At 45.0% G+C, this 23,016-nt stretch overlaps 3 protein-coding genes across 3 annotated transcripts in view; 2 read left to right on the top strand and 1 right to left on the bottom strand.

Moving 5' to 3' along the window:
* Nucleotides 1-2,488, top strand: part of LOC127525820 (zinc finger protein 16-like) — a 31,793-nt gene extending 29,305 nt beyond the window's left edge. Inside the window, exon 4 of the mRNA XM_051927558.1 lies at nucleotides 1-2,488. This exon is cut by the window's left edge and continues 2,566 nt beyond it. The gene's annotated coding sequence lies outside the window, so the exon portion shown is untranslated.
* LOC114641603 (gastrula zinc finger protein XlCGF57.1-like) overlaps nucleotides 1-23,016 on the top strand; it is a 187,792-nt gene that overhangs the window by 80,828 nt on the left and 83,948 nt on the right. The gene's annotated exons all lie outside the window — the stretch shown is intronic.
* LOC127527758 (E3 ubiquitin/ISG15 ligase TRIM25-like) overlaps nucleotides 11,497-23,016 on the bottom strand; it is a 34,218-nt gene continuing 22,698 nt past the window's right edge. The window contains exons 3-5 of the mRNA XM_051927582.1: nucleotides 22,447-22,680; nucleotides 19,793-19,952; nucleotides 11,497-13,417 (exon numbers count right to left, since the gene is read on the bottom strand). Coding sequence (XP_051783542.1) covers nucleotides 13,335-13,417; nucleotides 19,793-19,952; nucleotides 22,447-22,680 — 477 coding nt within the window. The 3' untranslated portion in view covers nucleotides 11,497-13,334. The remainder of the gene's footprint in view (nucleotides 13,418-19,792; nucleotides 19,953-22,446; nucleotides 22,681-23,016) is intronic.

Below are 23,016 nucleotides of genomic sequence, written 5' to 3'. Positions count from 1 at the left end.
GATCACAGCATTGTCAGCAAAGTCAAGATCAGTGACTCTTTCTTCACCAACAGATGCCCCACAGCTGCTGGACCCCACAACCCTGTCCAACACCCAGTCCATGCAAGCATTAAAACAGATTAGGAACAGGACACACCCCTGACGAACCCCAGAATCAATCTCTGCACAGCACTCACAGTATCCATGTACAGGCCGTTCATGATATCCAGCAACTGCAGGGGGATCCTCTGAAGTCTCAGGACATCTTCACAGGGCAGCTCGATTTTAATTTAAGTTGAACGCTTTATGAAAATTGACAAAGGCTGAGAACCCTTAATGCTGGGATGCGGTCGATGGTAGACGTCTTGGGCGTAAAACCAGACTTCTGGTCGGTGGTAGGTGAACAAATGATCACGGATCCTATTGAGGATGACCCTAGCAAAGACCTTACCCGGCACAGAGAGCAGTGTTATCCCCCTGTAATTGCCACAATCCAAGCGATTACCCTTACCTTTCCAGATGGGGACAACAAGCCCTGTTTTCCAGTCAGTTGGGATGACACTCATCTCTCAAATTGAAACCAAAATTGCTTGCAATGCCAGGAGGACAGCCTGACTACCAGCCTAGAGAAGTTCACCCCTGGATAGCACAGATCTCTGTAGCCTTCTACCATCAGTTGATTCACCACCTGTGCAATTTCAGTGAGCTAACTGGGTGGTTCACAGCTAATTGGAGCATCAGCTTCAAGAACCATGGACTCAGAGATATCCAACATCCTAGCTGGAGGATCAACTTTAAACATCTGCTCAAAGTAGCCAGCCCGACGGGTCACAACTGCAGTGTCATCCGTAAGGACCGTTCTATCAGCCGCCCTGACTGTGACTCTCCGAGAATCAGATTCAAATGTGCTTAATGCTTTGATTCCTCTGTAAGCAGGATGTGGGTCACTAGACCATAGATGGTGTGTCACTTGCTCACAGATTCCTCTAACAAATGCTTCCTTATCTACCCTCAGAGCCCTCACAGCCTTCCTTCTTATTTCCCGGTTCAGACCGGATTTTCCATCAAGCCATGCACTGTGACTCCTCTCGATGATATCCAGGGTGCCCTGCGAGATGAAACGCCTTCTTCTGTGAACACCGGTTAACACCAACACAACTCTGACCATCCAGCTTAGGTCCGGTGGGCTACCATCTACTAGGAAAATGAGGCCGGACCTGCACAGACTCCGAGATCAGGCTGTTACTGACGAGTTTGCACGCAGTTTATGTGAGGAACTTACAGACTCGGCCGCGATTTCTTATCCTAAAGTGATGTGGGAGACCTTCCATGGCAAGAGCCCTGATGCTTGCTGAGAGTGTATAAAGATAACTCCCCCCAAGTCTGAACACTGACTGAATCTGAAGTATGACTGTGGCTATTCGAGCTTGATAAACCCTCAGTAGCTCTAATTTTTAAGCTTTCCAGATAAATGCCTTTTCATTGAAGTTTACACAAAGTTGCCTGACGATAGAACATCTGTGACTGACAGTGAGTTATGGCCAATGAAATCCACAGAGTCCGTCACTGACATGTGATTGGGGGCTTTGCTATTGGCTCTCAGTTATTGAAGACTAAGCCGACTGATGGATGAGACGACCAATGAAAGACACCAGCAGCGAGGGATCCTTGCACATGCGCACCAATCAATGCTCATTCATTTTGCAGTTTTAAATAATTTTTAATAAATATCCTGGCAACTGCACGCTTGTATGCACAGAGTCTTCGTCTTCTTCCTTTGGTTCCTCCTGCTAGAGGTTGCCACCATGGATCGTCTGTTTCTATATCTTCCTGCCCTCGTCATCTTGTTCTGTTACACCCATCACCTTCATGTCTTCTCTCACCACATCCATAAACCTTCTGGTTGGCCTTCCTCTTTTTCTCTTCCCTGGCAGCTCTATCCATAGCACCCTTCTCCCAGTATACCCGGCATCTCTCCTCTGCACATGTCCAAGTCAACACATTCTGGCCTCTCTGACTTTGTCTCCCAACTGTCCAACTTGAGCTGACTCTCTAATGTCCTCATTTCTAATCCTGTCCATCCCCGTCCCACCCAATGCAAATCTTAGCATCTTTAACTCCGTCACCTCCAGCTCTGTCTCCTGTGCCTCCGTCTCCAGCCCATATAACATAGCTGGTCTCACTGCCGTCCTGTAGACCTTCCCTTTCACTCTTGCTGATACCCGTCTGTCACAAATCACTCCTGACTCTCTTCTCCACCCACCCCACCCTGCCTGCACTCTCTTCTTCACTTTCTCTTCCACAATCCCCATTACTCTGTACTGTTGATCCCAAGTGTTTAAACCTTCGCCAACTCCCCACATCCTCACCATTCCACTGACCTTCTTCTAGTGTTCTCAAATATGAAATCTGACTGTCACTTTGAACCATAAAAGTGATGGTGGAATAAGTCAGTTGGCTCATCCCCTCGAGTCCACGCACCACGGACAAATCTGAGACCAGGAAGACAGAGAGAGGACAGTTTAATATCTAACATTACATCACATATATCAGTATGGCTGAGACCTGAGTGAGGGATGAGTCCTCGTCTACAGACGTTCAGAGTAAATTAATTTGGAGGCAGATTTCTTAAGTCCGGGACTACGTGTCTGTCAAGAGGACAGCACTCTAGTCACTTCTACTGCTTTCTGCTCCTACATATAGTCAATGATCTGTGGCTCCGGTTACTTTGTCTACACCAGCGTTTCTCAACCTTTTAAGTATTTGCAACCCGAATTTTCATAACAGTTTTAATCGCACAACCCTAACGTTTTTTTGAAACGCAAATAAAATTCATTCCTATATTTTTTGCTGCCGATACACCGCTACAAGTTTGAAATTTCCCTACGAATAGCGAAATTACGCCACAAACGGCAACATTTGCGCCCCCTTTTTTGGGCGCGCCCCACAGTTCGAGAACCGCTGGTCTACTCAGTGACTTTCTGTAGGAGGAACCAAACACCTCTCAAACTTAACAGGTGACATTCAGTGGCACTCGGGGGCCACAGCAGTTGTGAAAACCACGTAGCTGTGACTCAATGGTATTTATAAGTTTGAGGCGTCTCTGTCCCTCAACATGACACAGACCCCCTGATTGGCTGTTAATTAAATCAAACCCAATAATAATAGAAAACAGAAAAACTGACCCTGCATTCTTATATCCCAAATTGAATCACAGAGGTGCTAATCTTAAATAATTAATGTTCACCCCAAATTACAAACACAAAGAGGTCCTGCATTTGTGCGACTAATAGAGGGTACTGGTCAGTGGTCAACTTGTGTCAGATGGCAGATGGTTACACTGGAGTCACAATCAAGCCAAAATCCTGGATAGAGCGGCTCAGTAAAGCATGCGTTGAACCTGTGCAGGAGGGTCATTTTGTGGGCGACGTCATAAAATGACAAGGAGCCAGCAGTGTCATCCAGATACACGCCTATTCTGGGGCTGAAGGGGGCATTGATCACAGTGCCCTTATTATTGTAATACGCAAAGTATTTGGAATGAGACCACTGCAAAGTCCAGGACTTGTCGTTGTTTCCGAGGCCGCACTCATCCCCGTCTCCTTTCCTCCTCATTCCTTTACCGGCTACTCCTATCTTCACATAGTCTCCAGCGCACTCCACCTCCCAGTAAGAGCGAGTCCCAGTCAGAGCTTCTCTGCACAGAACTTGGCTATACCAGTCAAATCTGTCAGGATGATCGAGATATCCGGCATCTGTCCTCTCACGTGTCACCTTCTTGTCCCCTTCAGACAGACGGAGCTCTCTGTGTGCCGTGTTGGAGAAGGTTTTTGTCCAGGATATCCCTGTCCTTGGCCGCATTCATCTTTCCCTCGATTGCAACCAGTCGTCCTGTCCCTGCAGCTGAAAAACACCCCCACAGCATGATGCTGCCACCGCCATGCTTCACTGTGGGGACTGTATTGGACAAGTGAAGAGCAGTGCCTGGTTGTCTCCACACATACCGCTTAGAATTAAGGCCAAAAAGTTCTATCTTGGTCTCATCAGACCAGAGAATCTTATTTCTCACCATCTCAGAGTCCTTCAGGTGTCTTTTAGCAAACTCCATGCGGGCTGTCATGTGTCTTGCACTGAGGTATGTGTGGAGACAACCAGGCACTGCTAATCACTTGTCCAATACAGTCCCCACAGTGAAGCATGGCGGTGGCAGCATCATGCTGTGGGGGTGTTTTTCAGCTGCAGGGACAGGACGACTGGTTGCAATCGAGGGAAAGATGAATGCGGCCAAGTACAGGGATATCCTGGACAAAAACCTTCTCCAGAGTGCTAAGGACCTTAGACTGGGCCGAAGGTTTACCTTCCAACAAGACAATGACCCTAAGCACACAGCTAAAATAACGAATGAGTGGCTTCACAACAACTCTGTGAGTGTTCTTGAATGGCCCAGCCAGAGCCCTGACTTAAACCCAATTGAGCATCTCTGGAGAGACCTAAAAATGGCTGTCCACCAACGTTTACCATCCAACCTGACAGAACTGGAGAGGATCTGCAAGGAGGAATGGCAGAGGATCCCCAAATCCAGGTGTTTTATAAACTTGTTGCATCTTTCCCAAGAAGACTCCTGGCTGTATTAGCTCAAAAGGGCGCTTCTACTAAATACTGAGCAAAGGGTCTGAATACTTAGGACCATGTGATATTTCAGTTTTTCTTTTTTAATAAATCTGCAACAATTTCAAAAAATTCTTTTTTTTTGTCTGTCAATATGGGGTGCTGTGTGTACATTAATGAGGGAAAAAATTAATTTAAATGATTTTAGCAAATGGCTGCAATATGACAAAGAGTGAAAAATTGAAGGGGGTCTGAATACTTTCCGTACCCACTGTATATACTGTATATGTAGCCATTTTTGTAAAGCACAGGTATGTTTGCAGCTGCTGGAACCGGGTGTGCTACTATTAGCGCAGAAACACGGAAGTGAAAATGGATGCTTCCAGACTGTGCACTGGCACAGCGTGTTGTCACACCCACTACATGACGAAACAGCTCGGGATCCCAGTTGGCAACCCCCCCAGGGAGACACACGGCCCTGTCCCACCCTCCGGAAATGACCCTCTATGTGCCGCAGCCAGGTATTACGTGGGCGACTCCTTGGCCTGGTCCAGCCAATCGGGTCCCACCAACAATGAGGATCTTACGATCCGGATCACCCTTGTGGAATTGCGCCACATGGCCGTAGTGCCGTAACTGACGCTCCCTCACAATGCAGGTCATGTGCCTCATTCAGGACTCCGTGAGCAACACAAAGTCAAACCAGCGGATTCTCTGAAGAGACACACATGAAGGAGTCCAGTCTTCATCTCAGGGTCCATGTCTCACAAACAGGAAGTACCAGGACTCTAAAGACTTGGAACTTTGTCCTTTTGCAGAGATATCAGGAGCGCCACACACCCCTTTCCAGTGACCTCATGACCCCACATGACCTCCCAATCCTTCTACTGACTTCATAGGAAGAGTCACCAGAGACCTGAATGGTAAGTAAACCTCTCGAGGAGGTCGACACTCTCTCTCCACAGACAGACACACCGCTGATGGCCGTGCCCAAGACGTCGTTTAAGGCCAGTACACTCGCAAGCCCAGACCCTCAGACTCCTCACTCAGTCTCTCAAGCGCCCCGATCAGAGTCTCCATTGAATCCGTGAAGATCACAGCATCGTCAGCAAAGTCAAGATCAGTGAATCCCTCTTCACCAATCTGATGCCCCCCAGCCGCTGGACCCCACAACCCTACCCAACACCCAGTCCATACAAGCATTAAACAGAGTAGGAGCAAAAACAGACCCCTGATGGACCCCAGAATCAACTGAGAAGTTCTGCCTCCACTTGGCACAGCACTCACAGTACCAGCGTACAGGCCGGCTATGATATCCAGCCACCTCAAGGGGATCCCGCAAACCCTAAGGATGTCCGACAGGGACACCCCAAAGGTAGAATATCTCACAAAACAATTTTTTCCACAAATACAGAAAATCCCGGGCCGAAGGGGTTAAATTAAAAAAAGACAGCAACAGACAGCAAAGTGAAAGACAGGCAGTTTCTCCATCCATCCATTTTCCAACCCGCTGAATCCGAACAGGGTCACGGGGGTGTGCTGGAGCCAATCCCAGCCAACACAGGGCACAAGGCAGGAAACAATCCTGGGCAGGGTGCCAACCCACCGCAGGACACACACAAACACACCCACACACCAAGCACACACTAGGGCCAATTTAGAATCGCCAATCCACCTAACCTGCATGTCTTTGGACTGTGGGAGGAAACCGGAGCGCCCGGAGGAAACCCACGCAGACACGGGGAGAACATGCAAACTCCACGCAGGGAGGACCCGGGAATCGAACCCAGGTCCCCAGGTCTCCCAACTGCGAGGCAGCAGCGCTACCCACTGCGCCACCGTGCCGCCCCAGGCAGTTTCTGTCATCTGGAATTATAATAAACTAGACAAAGAGCCCGTTTCGACAACGTAAGATGAAATGGGCACGAGTGGAATAGTCATAAGTATAAGCACCACAAACCTGATATAGGGGTATTGAATGAATGCGTAATTAGGCCTGGAGCTGAAGTCAAAATCGCCTTTCAGGCCTCCAGAGCTTTAATCGAAGTCGCCTTTCTCTTTGAATTTTCGCGGCCGTAAATCCACCACCTGCCGCGATTTTGGTCGAAATCGCCTTTCTGTTTTAATTTTCGCGGCCGTAAATCCGCCGCCTGCCGCAATGTCGTCGGTCTCGTAAGGTTTTTCGGGCAGCTGCGCAGAAGGCGACTGCGCATTCGGCCTCGGACGGACATGAGTGAGTGAGTGGGGAGACTGGCAATGTTAGAGAGGTATCAATTATAAAGAGACACGGATCACATTTAAGGGTGCACCTCCCAGCATGCATGAGAGTGTCTATTATGGGATGTTAAAAAGTGAAGAAGGTGCGCGAATGTCGCAATAGTCAATCCGCAAAAGAAACATTTATTTGTTATAAGTAAGAATCCGCAGTGTACCGAGTTAAGATAAGTGTGCGTTGATGACCAGAGGTGGGTTCGTTTGCATTTTCATTGTATTTTATGTTTTTATATGTTAAGATGTAAAGTCGTTTAAATGTACTGATTACGTTATTGATTTGAATTCTATACTGCCGGTAAGCTAATGCTTAATTTCAGTAATACTGCCATCTAGTGGACTTTGGGTACTTTATCAATAAGTTTTATGTATTCTTTTTTATTGTAGACCACACACACAAATACAAATACACCTATACCTATTCGAATGCAGGTGTATATCTCCAAATAAATAAGTTCAATTTCAAACTAAGCTGCTGTGTGGAATATTCTGCATCATTTGCCAGTGTCCTGATCGACACTCCGGAGTGAACACTATAAGTCCAGAACATACGAAAGATAAAGTGGTCCTTTGCTACAGGCAAATTATATATAAGATGCCATGAGGTCACCGTCGACTGTTCACAATGGCTGTTGGCTTTATTAAAAATGACACTTTTTTTTTTTTCTTAAAATCAATCCACTGTCACACTTCATCCCCAGGTCCTAATAAAAAAAACCCTGGTCTTTAGTTCTTCCATATCAAGTGGTTGACTAAATGTGCAGGGGCCACACTGCAACACAACATGTTAAAATAGAGAAAATAAAAATAAAATAAGAACTGTCTGGGGCGGCACGGTGGCACAGTGGGTAGCGCTGCTGCCTCGCAGTTAGGAGACCTGTGGTTCGCTTCCCGGGTCCTCCCTGCGTGGAGTTTGCATGTTCTCCCCGTGTCTGCGTGGGTTTCCTCCGGGCGCTCCGGTTTCCTCCCACAGTCCAAAGACATGCTGGTTAGGTGGATTGGCGATTCTCAATTGGCCCTAGTGTGTGTCCTTGGTGTGTGGGTGTGTTTGTGTGTATCCTGCGGTGGGTTGGCACCCTGTCCAGGATTGTTTCCTGCCTTGTGCCCTGTGTTGGCTGGGATTGGCTCCAGCGGACCCCCGTGACCCTGTGTTCGGATTCAGCGGGTTAGAAAATGGATGGATGGATGGAAGAACTGTCTGAGAATGGGCCTGAGTGGTAGCACTGCTGCATCACAGTTAGGAGACCAGGGTTCACTTCCTAGGTCCTAGGAGTTTGCATGTTCTCCTCTTGTCTGCGTGGGTTTCCTCCGGGCTCAGACATGCAGGTTAGGTGCATTGGCGGTCCTAAATTGTCCCTAATGTGTGTGCCCTGCAGTGGGCTGGCGCCCTGTCTGGGGTTTGTTCCCTTGTGCTGACTGGGACTGGCTCCAGCAGACCCCCATGATCCTGTGTTAGGATATAGCAGGTTGGACAATGACTGACTGACTGACTGATTGTCTCAGAATGAAATGTTTGTAATGAACTGTCATAAAATCTGTGACTGACAACTCACTGATTTATTGGCAAGTAAACAAGACGGACATTTTGTGCTTAGAGATGTGAGGTTCATGAAGAAATTCATCCTGAGATGAGATGAACCTTCAAAATAACAGTCTTGATTCAGGATAGCGTGATAGTGGCTGGAGTTGCAGTTTCACAGGTTGAGGTTCTCATATTAGAATTTATTGCACCAGTCCAGTGGTTCTCAAACTCCACCCTAGGGGGGCGCGAAGTAACAAAAAGGGGGGCACGAAGATGTGAAAAAAAAAAAAAACAAGATTCGAAACCAAAACAAATTAACTTGAACTACATTCTGATACTAGAAAAATAAATATAGAGTTAGATAAATGTCAATAAAAGTTAAGTAGGTATAATAAAATATCCATCCATCCATTATTCAACCCGCTATATCCTAACTACAGGGTCACAGGGGTCTGCTGGAGCCAATCCCAGCCAACACAGGGCGCAAGGCAGGGAACAAACCCCGGGCAGGGTGCCAACCCACTGCAGGGCACACACACCAAGCACAATTTAGGATCACCAATGCATCTAACCTGCATGTCTTTGGACTGTGGGAGGAAACCCACGCAGACACAGGGAGAACATGCAAACTCCTAGGACCTAGGAAGCGAACCCGGGTCTCCTAACTGCAAGGCAGCAGCGCTACCCACTGTGCCACCGTGCCACCCATAATAAAATATGCATCCATCCATCCATTCATTATCCAACCTGCTATATCCTAACTACAGGGTCACGGGGGTCTGCTGGAGCCAATCCCAGCCAACACAGGGCACAAGGCAGGAACCAATCCCGGGCAGGGTGCCAACCCACTGCAGATATGGATCTATGATATATCATTAATTAAAAAAGAACAAATTGGTATTAATGGGCTCCTTTAAAAAAAAAAAACGTTAGGGGGTGCGCGATTAAAACTGTTATGAAAACTCGGGTCGCAATTACTTAAAGGTTGAGAAACGCTGGCCCAGTCTTTGTCTTTGTCAAGTCTGCATGTTCTCATTACGCAGTGTGGGTTTTCTTCTCACTTTCCATAGACATGCATGTTGGGTTCATTGATGACTCTCAATTGACCTTGGCTGTGTGAGCCCTGCCACCCAGAACTGGATTAAACCAGTCTGACAGGAATGTGTTAAAAAAAATCACTTTGATATAATCCCACAATGGCCATGACGACCTGAAGGAATCAGTCAATGGAGATGATGGGAGTAGATTCATACCTGGTGGCATGGATTGTGGACTATCTTACAAACAGACCTCAGTATGTGCGTCTCGGGAATTGCAGATCTGACATTGTGGTCAGCAACACAGGAGCGCCGCAGGGGACTGTACTTTCTCCGGTCCTGTTCAGCCTATATACATCAGACTTCCAATACAACTCGGAGTCCTGCCACATGCAAAAGTTTGCTGACGACACTGCTATCATGGGCTGCATCAGGAGTGGGCAGGAGGAGGAGTATAGGGACCTAATCAATGACTTTGTTAAATGGTGCGACTTAAACCACCTACAACTGAACACCAGCAAAACCAAGGAGCTGGTGATGGATTTTAGGAGGATCAGGCCCCTCATGGACCCCGTGATCATCAAAGGTGACTGTGTACAGATGGTGCAGACCTATAAATATCTGGGAGTGCAGCTGGACGATAAATTAGACTGGACTGCCAATACTGATGCTCTGTGCAAGAAAGGACAGAGCTGACTATACTTCCTTAGAAGGCTGGCGTCCTTCAACATCTGCAGTAAGATGCTGCAGATGTTCTATCAGATGGTTGTGGCGAGTGCCCTCTTCTACATAGTGGTGTGCTGGGGAGGCAGCATAAAGAAGAGGGACGCCTCACACCTGGACAAACTGGTGAGGAAGGCAGGCTCTATTGTTGGCATAGAGCTGGACAGTTTAACATCTGTGGCAGAGCAATGGGCACTCAGCAGGCTCCTATCAATTATGGAGAATCCACTACATCCATTAAACAGGATCATCTCCAGACAGAGGAGCAGTTTCAGCGACAGACTGCTGTCACTGTCCTGCTCCACTGACAGACTGAGAAGATCATTCCTCCCCCAAACTATGCGACTCTTCAATTCCACCAGAGGGGGTAAACGTTAACATTATTCAAGTTATTGTCTGTTTTTTACCTGCATTTTTTATTACTCTTTAATTTAATATTTTTTGCTGCTGGAGTATGTGAATTTCACCCTGGGATTAATAAAGTATCTATCTATCTATCTATCTATCTATCTATCTATCTATCTATCTATCTATCTATCTATCTATCTATCTATCTATCTATCTATCTATCTATCTATCTATCTATCTATCTAGTCACTGATTACCGAGACACTGACTGAATTTGACAAAATGGGACAAATAAGTAAACTTGCGAAGCATTTGGAGGAAAACATCAGACATTCTAAAAATGTTATGCTGGAAACGAGGATGCGGCTAACTTGAATTTCTGTATTTTTAAATACCAGTAGGGCGGCACGGCGCCTCGCAGTAAGGAGACCTGTGGTTCGCTTCCCCGGTCCTTCCTGCGTGGAGTTTGCTTGTTCTCCCCGTGTCTGCGTGGGTTTCCTCCCACAGTCCAAAGACATGCTGGTTTGGTGCATTGGTGATCCTACATTGTGCTTGGTGTGTGTGTGCCCTGCAGTGGGTTGGTGTCCTGCCCAGGGTTTGTTTCCTGTTTTCGCCCTGTGTTGGCTGGGATTGGCTCCAGCAGACCCCTGTGACCCTGTAGTTAGGATATAATGGAATGGATGGTTGGATGGATGGATAAATAACAGTATCAATTCACCTTCTTGTATATTTTTACATGTACTATCGATAGAGATAGATAGATAGATAGATAGATAGATAGATAGATATGTCAATTGTACCTGAAATTGAATTTATTTCTGCTTTTATTGCATTAAATATCCATCCATCCACTCATTATCCAACCCACTATATCGTAACTACAGGGTCACGAGAGTCTGCTGGAGCCAACTGTGGAAGAAAATTTAATACACACAGGCACCCCCCCCCACCACCACCATCCCCCCAAACTGGAATGCCCCGATTTAAGCAATAAAACACAGGCAGGAGAAAGCGTCAATCGTTATTCTTTATCTAAATCTCCGAAGAGGTAACAAGTGTTACCCACATGTTAGTAACATTGCTACAAAGAAAAAAATGTCCTCAGGCTCTATTTATACAATTCAGTGATTAGGTCACTATTCTTTAAAATTCATCACAAATTCAGAAAACTTTTAACATGATTGGTTACACCTAGTCGCTAACAGGACGTGGCAGATTTTGAAACCTTAGATGACCACAATTTGATTGATAGTCCTGTTTGTTTAGGATGTATGTGACTTTTTGGATGTATGTTTTTCATTTTTATTTTTTGGGAGCTGTGTGAACGCTTAAGAAACAGGAAAAAAGAACAATGGCCTATATATATATATATATAAAGATATTATGATCCAGCTTGGTACAAAACAGGAAACACATTTTATCATAGTGAATAAAAATAACAGTGTCAGCTTTTAAGCTTAAGCTCAGAAGGATATGAGACTCAGACACATGCCAGGTGCACACATAGAGCAGGGTTCAAATGTAACTCTTACACAACACGGGGCGCAAGGCAGGAAACAAATCCTGGGCGCAGAGTGCCAGCCCACCGGAGGGTGCGCACACACACACACACTCACCAAGCACACACTAGGGACAATTTAGAATCACCAATCCACCTAACCTGCATGTCTTTGGACTGTGGGAGGAAACCGGAGCGCCCGGAGGAAACCCACGCAGACACGGGGAGAACATGCAAACTCCACGCAGGGAGGACCCGGGAAGCGAACCCAGGTCCCCAAATCTCCCAACTGCGAGGCAGCAGCGCTACCCACTGCGCCACCGTGCCGCCCCCATCCATTATCCAACCTGCTATATCCTAACTACAGGGTCATGGGGGCCTGCTGGAGCCAATCCCAGCCAACACAGGGCACAAGGCAGGAAACAAACCCCAGGCAGGGAACACACACACACACCAAGCACACACTAGGGCCAATTTAGAATCGCAATCCACCTAACCTGCATGTCTTTGGACTGTGGGAGGAAACCGGAGCGCCCGGAGGAAACCCACGCAGACACGGGGAGAACAACCAAACTCCACTCAGGGAGGACCAGGGAAGCAAATACATTAAATGTGCTATCCATCCATCCATTATCCAACCCACTATATCCCAACTACAGGGTCACGGGGGTCTGCTGAAGCCAATCCCAGCCAACACAGGGTGCGAGGCAGGAAACGAACCCCGGACAGGGCGTCAGCCCACCGCTGGGCACACACACAAACACACACTAAACACACACTAGGGACAATTTAGGATTGCCAATGCACCTAACCTGCATGTGTTTGGACTGTGGGAGGAAACCCACGCAGACACGGGGAGAACTTGCAAACTCTACGCAGGGAGGAGCTGGGAAGTGAATGCATTATATGTGCTAAATAAATAAATTATTATTATAATTAATATAATTAAAAGGCAATGAGGAAAACAGAAATTCAAAAATGCTGGAGACTGGAAAAGAGAAAGAGAAAACAATAGCAAGCACAGCGAAAAATGTGACAAAATTAAATTAAAAAACAATAATGGAGGTTGAATGTGTGTGACAGGTGGACCTGGTGTAGTCGGCAGGATTTTCATTTGCTGCTTTTTTTTATATCCTGTGTGTTCACTTGATAATAAAGAGGCTCTGATCCAGCAAACTGCTTTGGTGATTCCCTGATTCCATCTCTCTCTCTCCTGTAATGTCCCAGTGACAGGACCGGTGTCATTGTCATCTTTTCCCTCACACTGCTCTTTCTGATGGTTACACTTTCTTACTATGAGCCTGGGATATTAAAAGAGGAATGGTTTCTGTTCTGATGATCCATTCCATCAAACCACAAACTCACATTGTAAAAACTCCTCTCGGCTCTGAGGTTCAGGAGGCTGGAGGATGAAAACGGAAGCTTCGTGACCTGAACAATAAAAGGAAAGAGAAGAATGAAAATTTATAACAGGGCATTTTGTAATGTTAGTTATATTCTTAAATTAGAGTAAAAATAAAAGCCAAACTGACATGCAGCTAAAGCACAAAACATCATGAGATAACAATACGGAAACAGTTTCATGGGTCAGATCGGCTTTGGTTGCTCAGTGATTGGTGTGAAGACGAGAGTTTGGAGGTGTGAATTTCAGGTGGAGGATTTCATCAACAACAAATCAAATAACTTACCGATCAACACTACATCGCTAAATATTAATGGCAAGCAACTCAAGTCGCCTTCAAAGATCCATCCATTCATGAACCCACTGACTCCAAACACAGGGTCAAGGGGGTCTGCTGGAGCCAATCCCAGCCAACACAGGGCACAAGGCAGGAACCAATCCCGGTCAGGGTGCCAACCCACCGCAGGGCACACACACACCAAGCACACACTAGGGTCAATTTAGAATCGCCAATCTACCTAACCTGCATGTCTTTGGACTGTGGGAGGAAACCGGAGCGTCCGGAGGAAACCCACGCAGACACGGGGAGAACATGCAAACTCCACGCAGGGAGGACCCGGGAAGCGAACCCGGATCTCCTAACTGTGAGGCAGCAGCGCTACCCACTTTGCCACCGGGCCGCCTGCCTTCAAAGATGAAAAATGAAAATGGGCCTGCTGCTTTCACAGCACGTAAAGTGTTTACGTGTACCTTCGGGAGTCAAAAAGCACACAGGAGGTCAGCAAGGTGTCACAAAACGATAGAATCACACCAGTAGGCTTTATGTGACAGAGATTAACAAATGAAGAGCCAGGCCAGACAAGTGGAGACAGAAAAGGCTACTGAGGAGAGGCACAGGAGGAGCGCTGCATGTACTGTATGTGGTGGAGAAGACAGTTAGAAAATCAATAATGTCAGGAATAAGCTTCTGTAGTAATGCTGTAATGTGTATATATATATTCACGGCATTCGTAGTCTGTGTCACAATCTGATTGTATGGGTGGTTACCTACCAGGTAACGCTTGTGGTTGGCCAGCAATCTGCTAACATCCGCCACGGTGCCCTCAGTTTTGTGAGAAGCAGATCATAGAATGGTTGAAATAGTTTACTGTCAAATAAATGCAAAGAGTACGCGACACGTATATATATATAGTTAGGTCCATAAATATTTGGACAGACAACGTTTTTCTAATTTTGTTCTCTACATCACTACAATGAATTTTAAATGAAACAACTCGGATGCAGTTGAAGTGCAGACTTTCAGCTTTAATTCAGTGGAGTGAACAAAACGATTGCATAAAAATGTGAGGCAACTAAAGCGTTTTTGGAACACAATCCCTTCATTTCAGGGGCTCAAAAGTAATTGGACAAATGAAATAACTGGAAATGAAATGTTCATTTCTAATACCTGGTTACAAAACCCTTTGATAGATAGATAGATAGATAGATAGATAGATAGATAGATAGATAGATAGATAGATAGATAGATAGATAGATACTTTATTAATCCCAGGGGTGAAATTCACATATTCCAGCAGCAAAAATATTAAATTAAAGAGTAATAAAAAATGCAGATAAAAAAAACAGACAATAACTTGAATAATGTTCAACGTTTACCCCCTCTGGTGGAATTGAAGAGTCGCATAGTTTGGGGGAGGAATGATCTTCTCAGTCTGTCAGTGGAGCAGGACAGTGACAGCAGTCTGTCGCTGAAACTGCTCCTCTGTCTGGAGATGACACTGTTTAATGGATGTAGTGGATTCTCCATAATTGATAGGAGCCTGCTGAGTGCCCGTTGCTCTGCTACGGATGTCAAACCGTCCAGCTCTATGCCAACAATAGAGCCTGCCTTCCTCACCAGTTTGTCCAGACGTGAGGCATCCTTCTTCTTAATGCTGCCTCCCCAGCACACCACCGTGTAGAAGAGGGCACTCACCACAACCATCTGATAGAACATCTGCAGCATCTTACTGCAGATGTTGAAGGATGCCAGTCTTCTAAGGAAGTACAGGCGGCTCTGTCCTTTCTTGCACAGAGAATCAGTATTGGCAGTCCAGTCTAATTTATCGTCCAGCTGCACTCCCAGGTATTTATAGGTCTGCACCCTCTGCACACAGTCACCTCTGATGATCACGGGGTCCATGAGGGGCCTGGGTCTCCTAAAATCCACCACCAGTTCCTTGGTTTTGCTGGTGTTCAGTTGTAGGTGGTTTAAGTCGCACCATTTAACAAAGTCCTTGATTAGGTTCCTATACTCCTCCTCCTGCCCACTCCTGATGCAGCCCACGATAGCAGTGTCGTCAGCAAACTTTTGCACGTGGCAGGACTCCGAGTTATATTGGAAGTCCGATGTATATAGGCAGAACAGGACCGGAGAAAGTACAGTCCCCTGCGGCGCTCCTGTGTTGCTGACCACAATGTCAGATCTGCAATTCCCGAGACGCACATACTGAGGTCTGTTTGTAAGATAGTCCACGATCCATGCCACCATGTATGACTCTACTCCCATCTCTGTCAGCTTGTCCCTAAGGAGCAGAGGTTGGATGGTGTTGAAGGCGCTAGAGAAGTCTAGAAACATAATTCTTACAGCACCACTGCCTCTGTCCAAGTGGGAGATGGATCGATGTAGCATATAGATGATGGCATCTTCCGCTCCCACCTTCTCCTGGTATGCGAACTGCAGAGGGTTGAGGGCGTGTTGGACCTGTGGCCTCAGGTGGTGAAGCAGCAGCCGCTCCATGGTCTTCATCACATGTGATGTTAGAGCGACAGGCCGGAAGTCATTCAGCTCACCAGGACGTGATACCTTTGGGACTGGGGTGATGCAAGATGTTTTCCAAAGCCTCGGGACTTTCCCCTGTTCCAGGCTCAGGTTGAATATGCGCTGTAGAGGACCCCCTAGCTCTGATGCACAGACCTTCAGCAGTCGTGGCGATACTCCATCTGGACCTGCTGCTTTGCTGGCACGAAGTTTCCTCAGCTCTCTGCTCACTTGCGCTGCTGTAATTGTGGGTGGGGATGTCTCTCCTATGTTGGTATCAGCAGAAGGATGTGTAGAGAGTGCAGTACTCCGAGGTGAGAGTGGTTAGGGTGGTCAAACCTGTTAAAGAAGATGTTCATTTCGTTTGCTCTCTTCACGTCTCTCTCGATGGTGGCACCCTGCTTCGAGCCGCAGCCAGTGATGATCTTCATCCCATCCCACACTTCCTTCATGCTGTTGTACTGCAACTTCTGCTCCAGCTTTCTCCTGTACTGCTCCTTCGCCGCCCTGAGCTGGACTCAGAGTTCCTTCTGCACGCACTTGAGCTCATGCTGATCACCGTCTTTAAAGGCCCTTTTCTTCTGGTTCAAAAGGCCCTTGATGTCACTTGTAATCCATGGCTTGTTGTTAGCATAGCAGCATACTGTTCTTACTGGAACTAAAGTGTCCATACAGAAGTTGATGTAGTCAGTAGTGCAGTCAACAACCTCCTCAATGTTCTCACTATATGATCCCTGCAGGATATCCCAGTCTGTAGTTCCAAAACATTGTCTCAGAATATTCTCAGCCTCCGGGGTCCACTTCCTGAATGATTGTTTGGTTACAGGTAGGACTCTCACTTTTGGTTTGTAGTGAGGCTGAAGCAGAACCAGGTTATGATCTCCTTTCCCAAGCGCAGGCAGCGGGGTGGCACTTTGCTGGCAATGACAGCCTGAAGTCTTGAACTCCTGGACATCACCAGATGCTGGGTTTCCTCCTTTTTAATGCTCTGCCAGTCCTTTCAGTTGCTGTTTGTTTGTGGGCCTTTCTGTCTGAAGTTTAGTCTTCAACAAGTGAACTGCCTGCTCAATTGGGTTAAGATCAGGTGACTCACTTGGCCATTCCAGAATTTTCCACTTCTTTGCTTTAATAAACTCCTGGGTTGCTTTGGCTGTATGCTTTGGCTCATTGTCCATCTGTATCATGAATCAATTTGACTGCTGTATTTAGCTGGATTTGAGCAGACAGTATGTCTCTGAACACCTCAGAATTCATTCAGCTGCTTCTGTCCTGTGTCACATCATCAATAAACACGAGTGTCCCAATGCCACTGGCAGCCATGCACGCCCAAGCCATCACACTGCCTCCTCCACCGTGTTTTACAGATGATGTGCTATGCTTTGGATAATGAGCTGTTCCAAACCTTCTCCATACTTTTTTCTTGCCATCATTCTGGTAGAGGTTGATCTTGGTTTCATCTGTCCAAAGAATGTTTTTCCAGAACTGTGCTGGCTTTTTTAGATGTTCTTTAGCAAAGTCCAATCTCGCCTTTCTATTCTTGAGGTTTATGAGTGGCTTGAACCTTGCAGTGCACCCTCTGGATTTACTTTCATGCAGTCTTCTCTTTATGGTGGACTTGGATATCGATACGCCAACCCCCTGGAGAGTGTTGTTCACTTGGTTGGCTGTTGTGAAGGGGTTTCTCTTCACCATGGAAATGATTCTGCGATCATCCACCACTGTTGTCTTCTGTGGACAGCCAGGTCTTTTTGCGTTGCTGAGTTCACCAGTGCTTGCTTTCTTTCTCAGGATGTACCAAACTGTAGATTTTGCCACTCGTAATATTGGAGCAATTTCTCAGATGGTTTTTTTCTGTTTTCGCAGCTTAAGGATGGCTTCTTTCACCTGCATGGAGAGCTCCTTTGACCGCATGTTGTCTGTTCACAGCAAAATCTTCCACATGCAAGCACCACACCTCAAATCAACTCCAGGCCTTTTATCTGCTTCATTGATAAGGACATAACGACGGACTTGAACACACCTGCCCATGAAATAGCCAAAGAGTCAATTGTCCAATTACTTTTGAGCCCCTGAAATGAAGGGATTGTGTTCAAAAAATGCTTTAGTTACCTCGCATTTTTATTCAATCGTTTTGTTCACCCCACTGAATTAAAGCTGAAAGTCTGCACTTCAACTGCATCGGAGTTGTTTCATTTCAAATTCATTGTGGTAATGTACAGAACCAAAATGAGAAAAAAGTTGTCTCTGTCCAAATATTTATGGACCTAACTGTGTATATATATATATATATATATATATATATATATATATATATATATATATATATATATCTGGGTGGTCCAGATTTAATTATGCAATTTTCATTACGCTATAACTTAAGTTTATTACATAGAGAATTCACAAAAAATTATTTTTGTTGCCAATAGATGGCAGCACCTGCCCTGCATTCATTTATTGCAAGATATTTTGAACAATTCTTTTGTCTTGCATTGTTTTCGTGTATTGCATTAAAGGTTGCAAAAGTAGATCTGGACCACCCTGTATATATACTGCTCAAAAAAAATACAAGAAAACCCATCAGATTTCAATGGGAAAAACAAACCCTGCTGGCTCTGTCTACTGCTATGGACTGATAAGGTGATGTGTTAGGAACAAAAGGATGGAAAAGAAAATTATCAACCGACTGAGAGAGGGCTGAATTCAAAGACACCATGAAAGTCAAAAAGGACACAATGATGGGGCAGGCAGGCGAGTCCACTTGGCCAAAATTTCATTGCAGCAACTCCAAATTGAACTCAGTAGTTTGTATGCCCCCCCCATAATAAGACGACGGATGGTGTCCTGGGGGATCTCCTCCCAGATCTGGACCAGGGCATCCTGGACAGTCTGAGGTGTCAGATGGACCCAAACATAATGTCCCACCCAGAGGTGATCTATTGGATTGAAGTCAGGTGAGTGTCGGGGGGGGGTAGTCAATGGTATCAATTCCTTCATCCTCTCACCACATGTGGCCGGGCATTGTCATGCACCAGGTAGAACCCAGGAGCCACTGCACCAGCATAGGGTCTGAAAAGGGGTGGTCCAAGGATTTCATCCCGATACCTAATAGCAATCAAGGTGCCATTGTGTGGCCTGTAGAGGTCTGTGTGTCCCTCCATGGATTTGTCTCCCCAGATATACCACACGTAACACACGTTGCTTTTAACATATTATTCCCAGCCCTGCTCTTAAATAAGCAACTCTTGGATTGAACAAATTCAAAACAAAATTCTGTTTGTTGATTCTTATGTTGATTCTTATGCAAAGCAAATGAAAAGAATCCCACTGTCAAATTAGAAAGTAATTTTTTAGAGAATAAATTTTAAATGTGTAAGAAGTAAAACTTCAAGAGCTCTGATTAAAAGCAGCTGTTCATTATGAGTCTGTGATATTACTCAACTAGTCGCTGTAAAGGGCACACTGTATAATAAATAACCAAAGGATAATAGATAAATGTTAAATAGCCAGCCTTTCCCACACACCTCACCTCTCATTTCACACTTATTGTTCTTTTGACCTGTGTAATGGACTATAACAGTGGGCACAAGGGGCACAGATGCTGTACCTGATAGACTCAGTGGCATGATGTCCCACTGGCCGATCTTCTCCAGACTCTTTTTCAGACAAGATAATTCCTTTCTCAGTTCCTCAGAGGAGAAATCAGTAGTGACAGTGGTGATGAGCGAGTCTCCATCAGTAGGAAGGACACAGAGAGACGAGAAGTTCTGCATCAGGGAGGAAGAGGGGACAAGGAGTAATAAAAAGAAATGTCACTACAAAGGATGAGTGTGGTGAACAGTCAACGTGGATTTACATTACAAGGTCACCTTACATTAATTTATTTGCTATTTATGATTGAGCATTTCAGTATGGTGGAGCATGAGATATTACAGACCTTGACGTTCAATAAGCTTTTAATGCGTGACAGGGGAGTAATCAGACTGTAGATAAAGGGATTCAGGGTGCAGCAGGCAGGCAGGTGGAGAGTTGGCATGGCTTATAAAACAAAGCACTAGGCTGGCTGTATGGAGAGGGCTGGTCAGACACATTGACCTCACACAAAAGTGGAAAAAGATGAAGGGAAGACAGGAATAAATTATACGTAAAGACTATGTATATAGTCAAGAGTGTGCACATGAGGGACAATTTATGGGCTCTGGCGATGGTAATAACCATTCAAATCAGGGGTTGCATCGTGACATAATGCCTTCTCTCTCTCTACCACTACTACAGTGCTGATGTCACTTCCCTTGTCCGCCCTCCCAGACCATCCCCTTACTGTGTGAAGTCCTTTATAACCAAGAGGACCAGGATCGTACTTTAGTTTTTTTTTTTTTTTTAATTCATGTCTGTTAAGACCTTTCCATATTTGTTTATGTACTGAAAATTATTATATGGGTTTAACCCAGGGTGGTGCTCCCCAAAGCTTTAACTTTGCCAAGTCTTCTCTTTCACAGTAGCACAGTCATCAGGATTATTGATGGAATTGAAAAATGAATGCACATGGTGATTAGGTTCTGTTGGAGATAGATAGATAGATAGATAGATAGATAGATAGATAGATAGATAGATAGATAGATAGATAGATAGATAGATAGATAGATAGATAGATAGATAGATAGATAGATAGATGTGAATGGCACTATATGATAGATAGATAGATAGATAGATAGATAGATAGATAGATAGATAGATAGATAGATAGATAGATAGATAGATAGATAGATAGATAGGACACTACTTGAACATCCTTATTCAGTGGACAGGTAGAAAGTGTTTCTAAGACCCCGGGCCCATTGTGTTCTCATCACAGTCTTTGACCAGACTGAGTAGAGACGACCAGTGCAAGTTATTTAGTGCCTGTGATACGTGAAGACTTAAACAAGAAGAGCCTCTCCTATCCTGTATGACACACTTGCGAGTCCACATCAGGAATATTGTTTTCATTCTTGGTCTTCAAACCAGTTAAATTACATAGAAGAACAGTAAAAAAGTCAAAAGACAGGAGACAAAACAGGACTCTGGGTTTGAACTGTGAGAAAATGTTTAAAGGATTTGAATCTCGTCAGTTTAAGGACAGAGACATTAGGAGGTGACCTTTCACAAGTGTTTAAAGAAATGATGGAGTGGGTGTCATCTTTTCCTAGATGTCATCTTTTAAAGTGAAGTGAGCGGAGTGTGAATTTTGTAGAAATTAATTGCCCACACAGAATTGTATATTCATGCTGTGAAGATTAAAGCAGAAGCTCTGAGACTTTTGTATAAATTGGAAGTACAGTGGAACTTCGGTTCATGACCATAATTTGTTCCAAAACTCTGGTCGTAACCCAATTTGGTCATGAATCGAAGCAATTTCCTCCCATAGGATTGTATGTAAATACAATGAATCCATTCCAGACCGTACGAACTGTATGTGAATATATATTTTTTGAAGTTTTTAAGCACAAATATAGTTAATTATACCATAGAATGCACAGCATAATAGTAAACTAAATGTAAAAACATTGAAAAACACTGAAAAAACCTTGAACAACAGAGAAAACTAACTGCAAGAGTTCACACTATAGCGCTACCAACCGCTTGCTAAAAACACTTTTTTAATGAGTTTTAAGCACAGGGAAAAAAATGAACATTTCAAAAATCCATAATTTAATAAACCACAAAGAAAGTAACATTGCAACAATGCACACTACGAACCGATTGCTGTAAACAGAAGTGAAAACAAAATCAAGCCCAGTGCATTCTTTAACTGCCTTCTCTGCCTTATGCTTCCAGCCCCCCATCTCTCGCTCGCTTGCTCTCTCTCTCACGCACCTGTGTGTGTGTGTGTGTCTCTCTCTCGCGTGTGTGTGTGTCTCTCTCACTCGCTGCTCAGGGAATGCGCAGGGAGAGACTGAACACGTGCGGAAATCATTGGCGCGCACAAACCAAAAGGGAAACCAGCTTGTTCGTATACCGAGTGTGTGGTCGTCAACCGAGGCAAAAGTTTGGCAAACTTTTTTGGTCGTAAAACCAATTTGTACGTGTTCAGAGACGTTCATGAACCGAGGTTCCACTGTACTAGTCAATTATTGAAAGACAATCTGTATTTGGTTGATTGGCCTATTTTGGCATGTTGTACAATCTTCACAGATTTTTTGAATTTCACTTTACTGTAAAATTTATTAGAGTGAGTGGATTGATTTAGAGTCAAATTTTCCTGTGACACTTCACTCTCACCTGTAGGAATTGGACGTGGTCCTTGGTCTCTGAAAGCTCCTTCAGCTCAGCGTCTCTCCTCTTCAGCTCCTCAATCTCTGTTTCCAGTTGCTCCGTGACTCCTTCGGCCTTCTCCATTTCTCTCTTTTCATGTTCTCTGATCCTCTCTGTCAGTTTCCTGTGGGCTTCCTCAATGCAATGGATTAGATCAATGAAGCTCTTCTCATTTTCCTCTACTTCTTTATCCACAGATATCTGATTAGATTGAGAAACACATTGAACGGAGTCACCCAAAAACAAATTACGAGTCACAGGACACTTTGGTGGGTATTTTGATGTTGTAATTGTTAGGGACTCTTTGTTAACTTACCTTCCCTCTTCAACTTTCCATTGTAAAAGTCAGAGATGTGCGTTTTTATTTCCACAGTTGATGTACTATCTATCTATCTATCTATCTATCTATCTATCTATCTATCTATCTATCTATCTATCTATCTATCTATCTATCTATCTATCTATCTATCTATCTATCTATCTATCTATCTATCTATCTATCTATCTACTTACTTTTAATTTATAACCTTCTGATTA

Source organism: Erpetoichthys calabaricus, chromosome 5, assembly GCF_900747795.2.
Source record: "Erpetoichthys calabaricus chromosome 5, fErpCal1.3, whole genome shotgun sequence".
In the NCBI taxonomy this organism is placed as follows: Eukaryota; Metazoa; Chordata; class Cladistia; order Polypteriformes; family Polypteridae; genus Erpetoichthys; species Erpetoichthys calabaricus.
The sequence above is the reverse complement of the archived record's forward strand: the minus strand, read 5'-3'. Positions and strand labels throughout refer to the sequence as shown.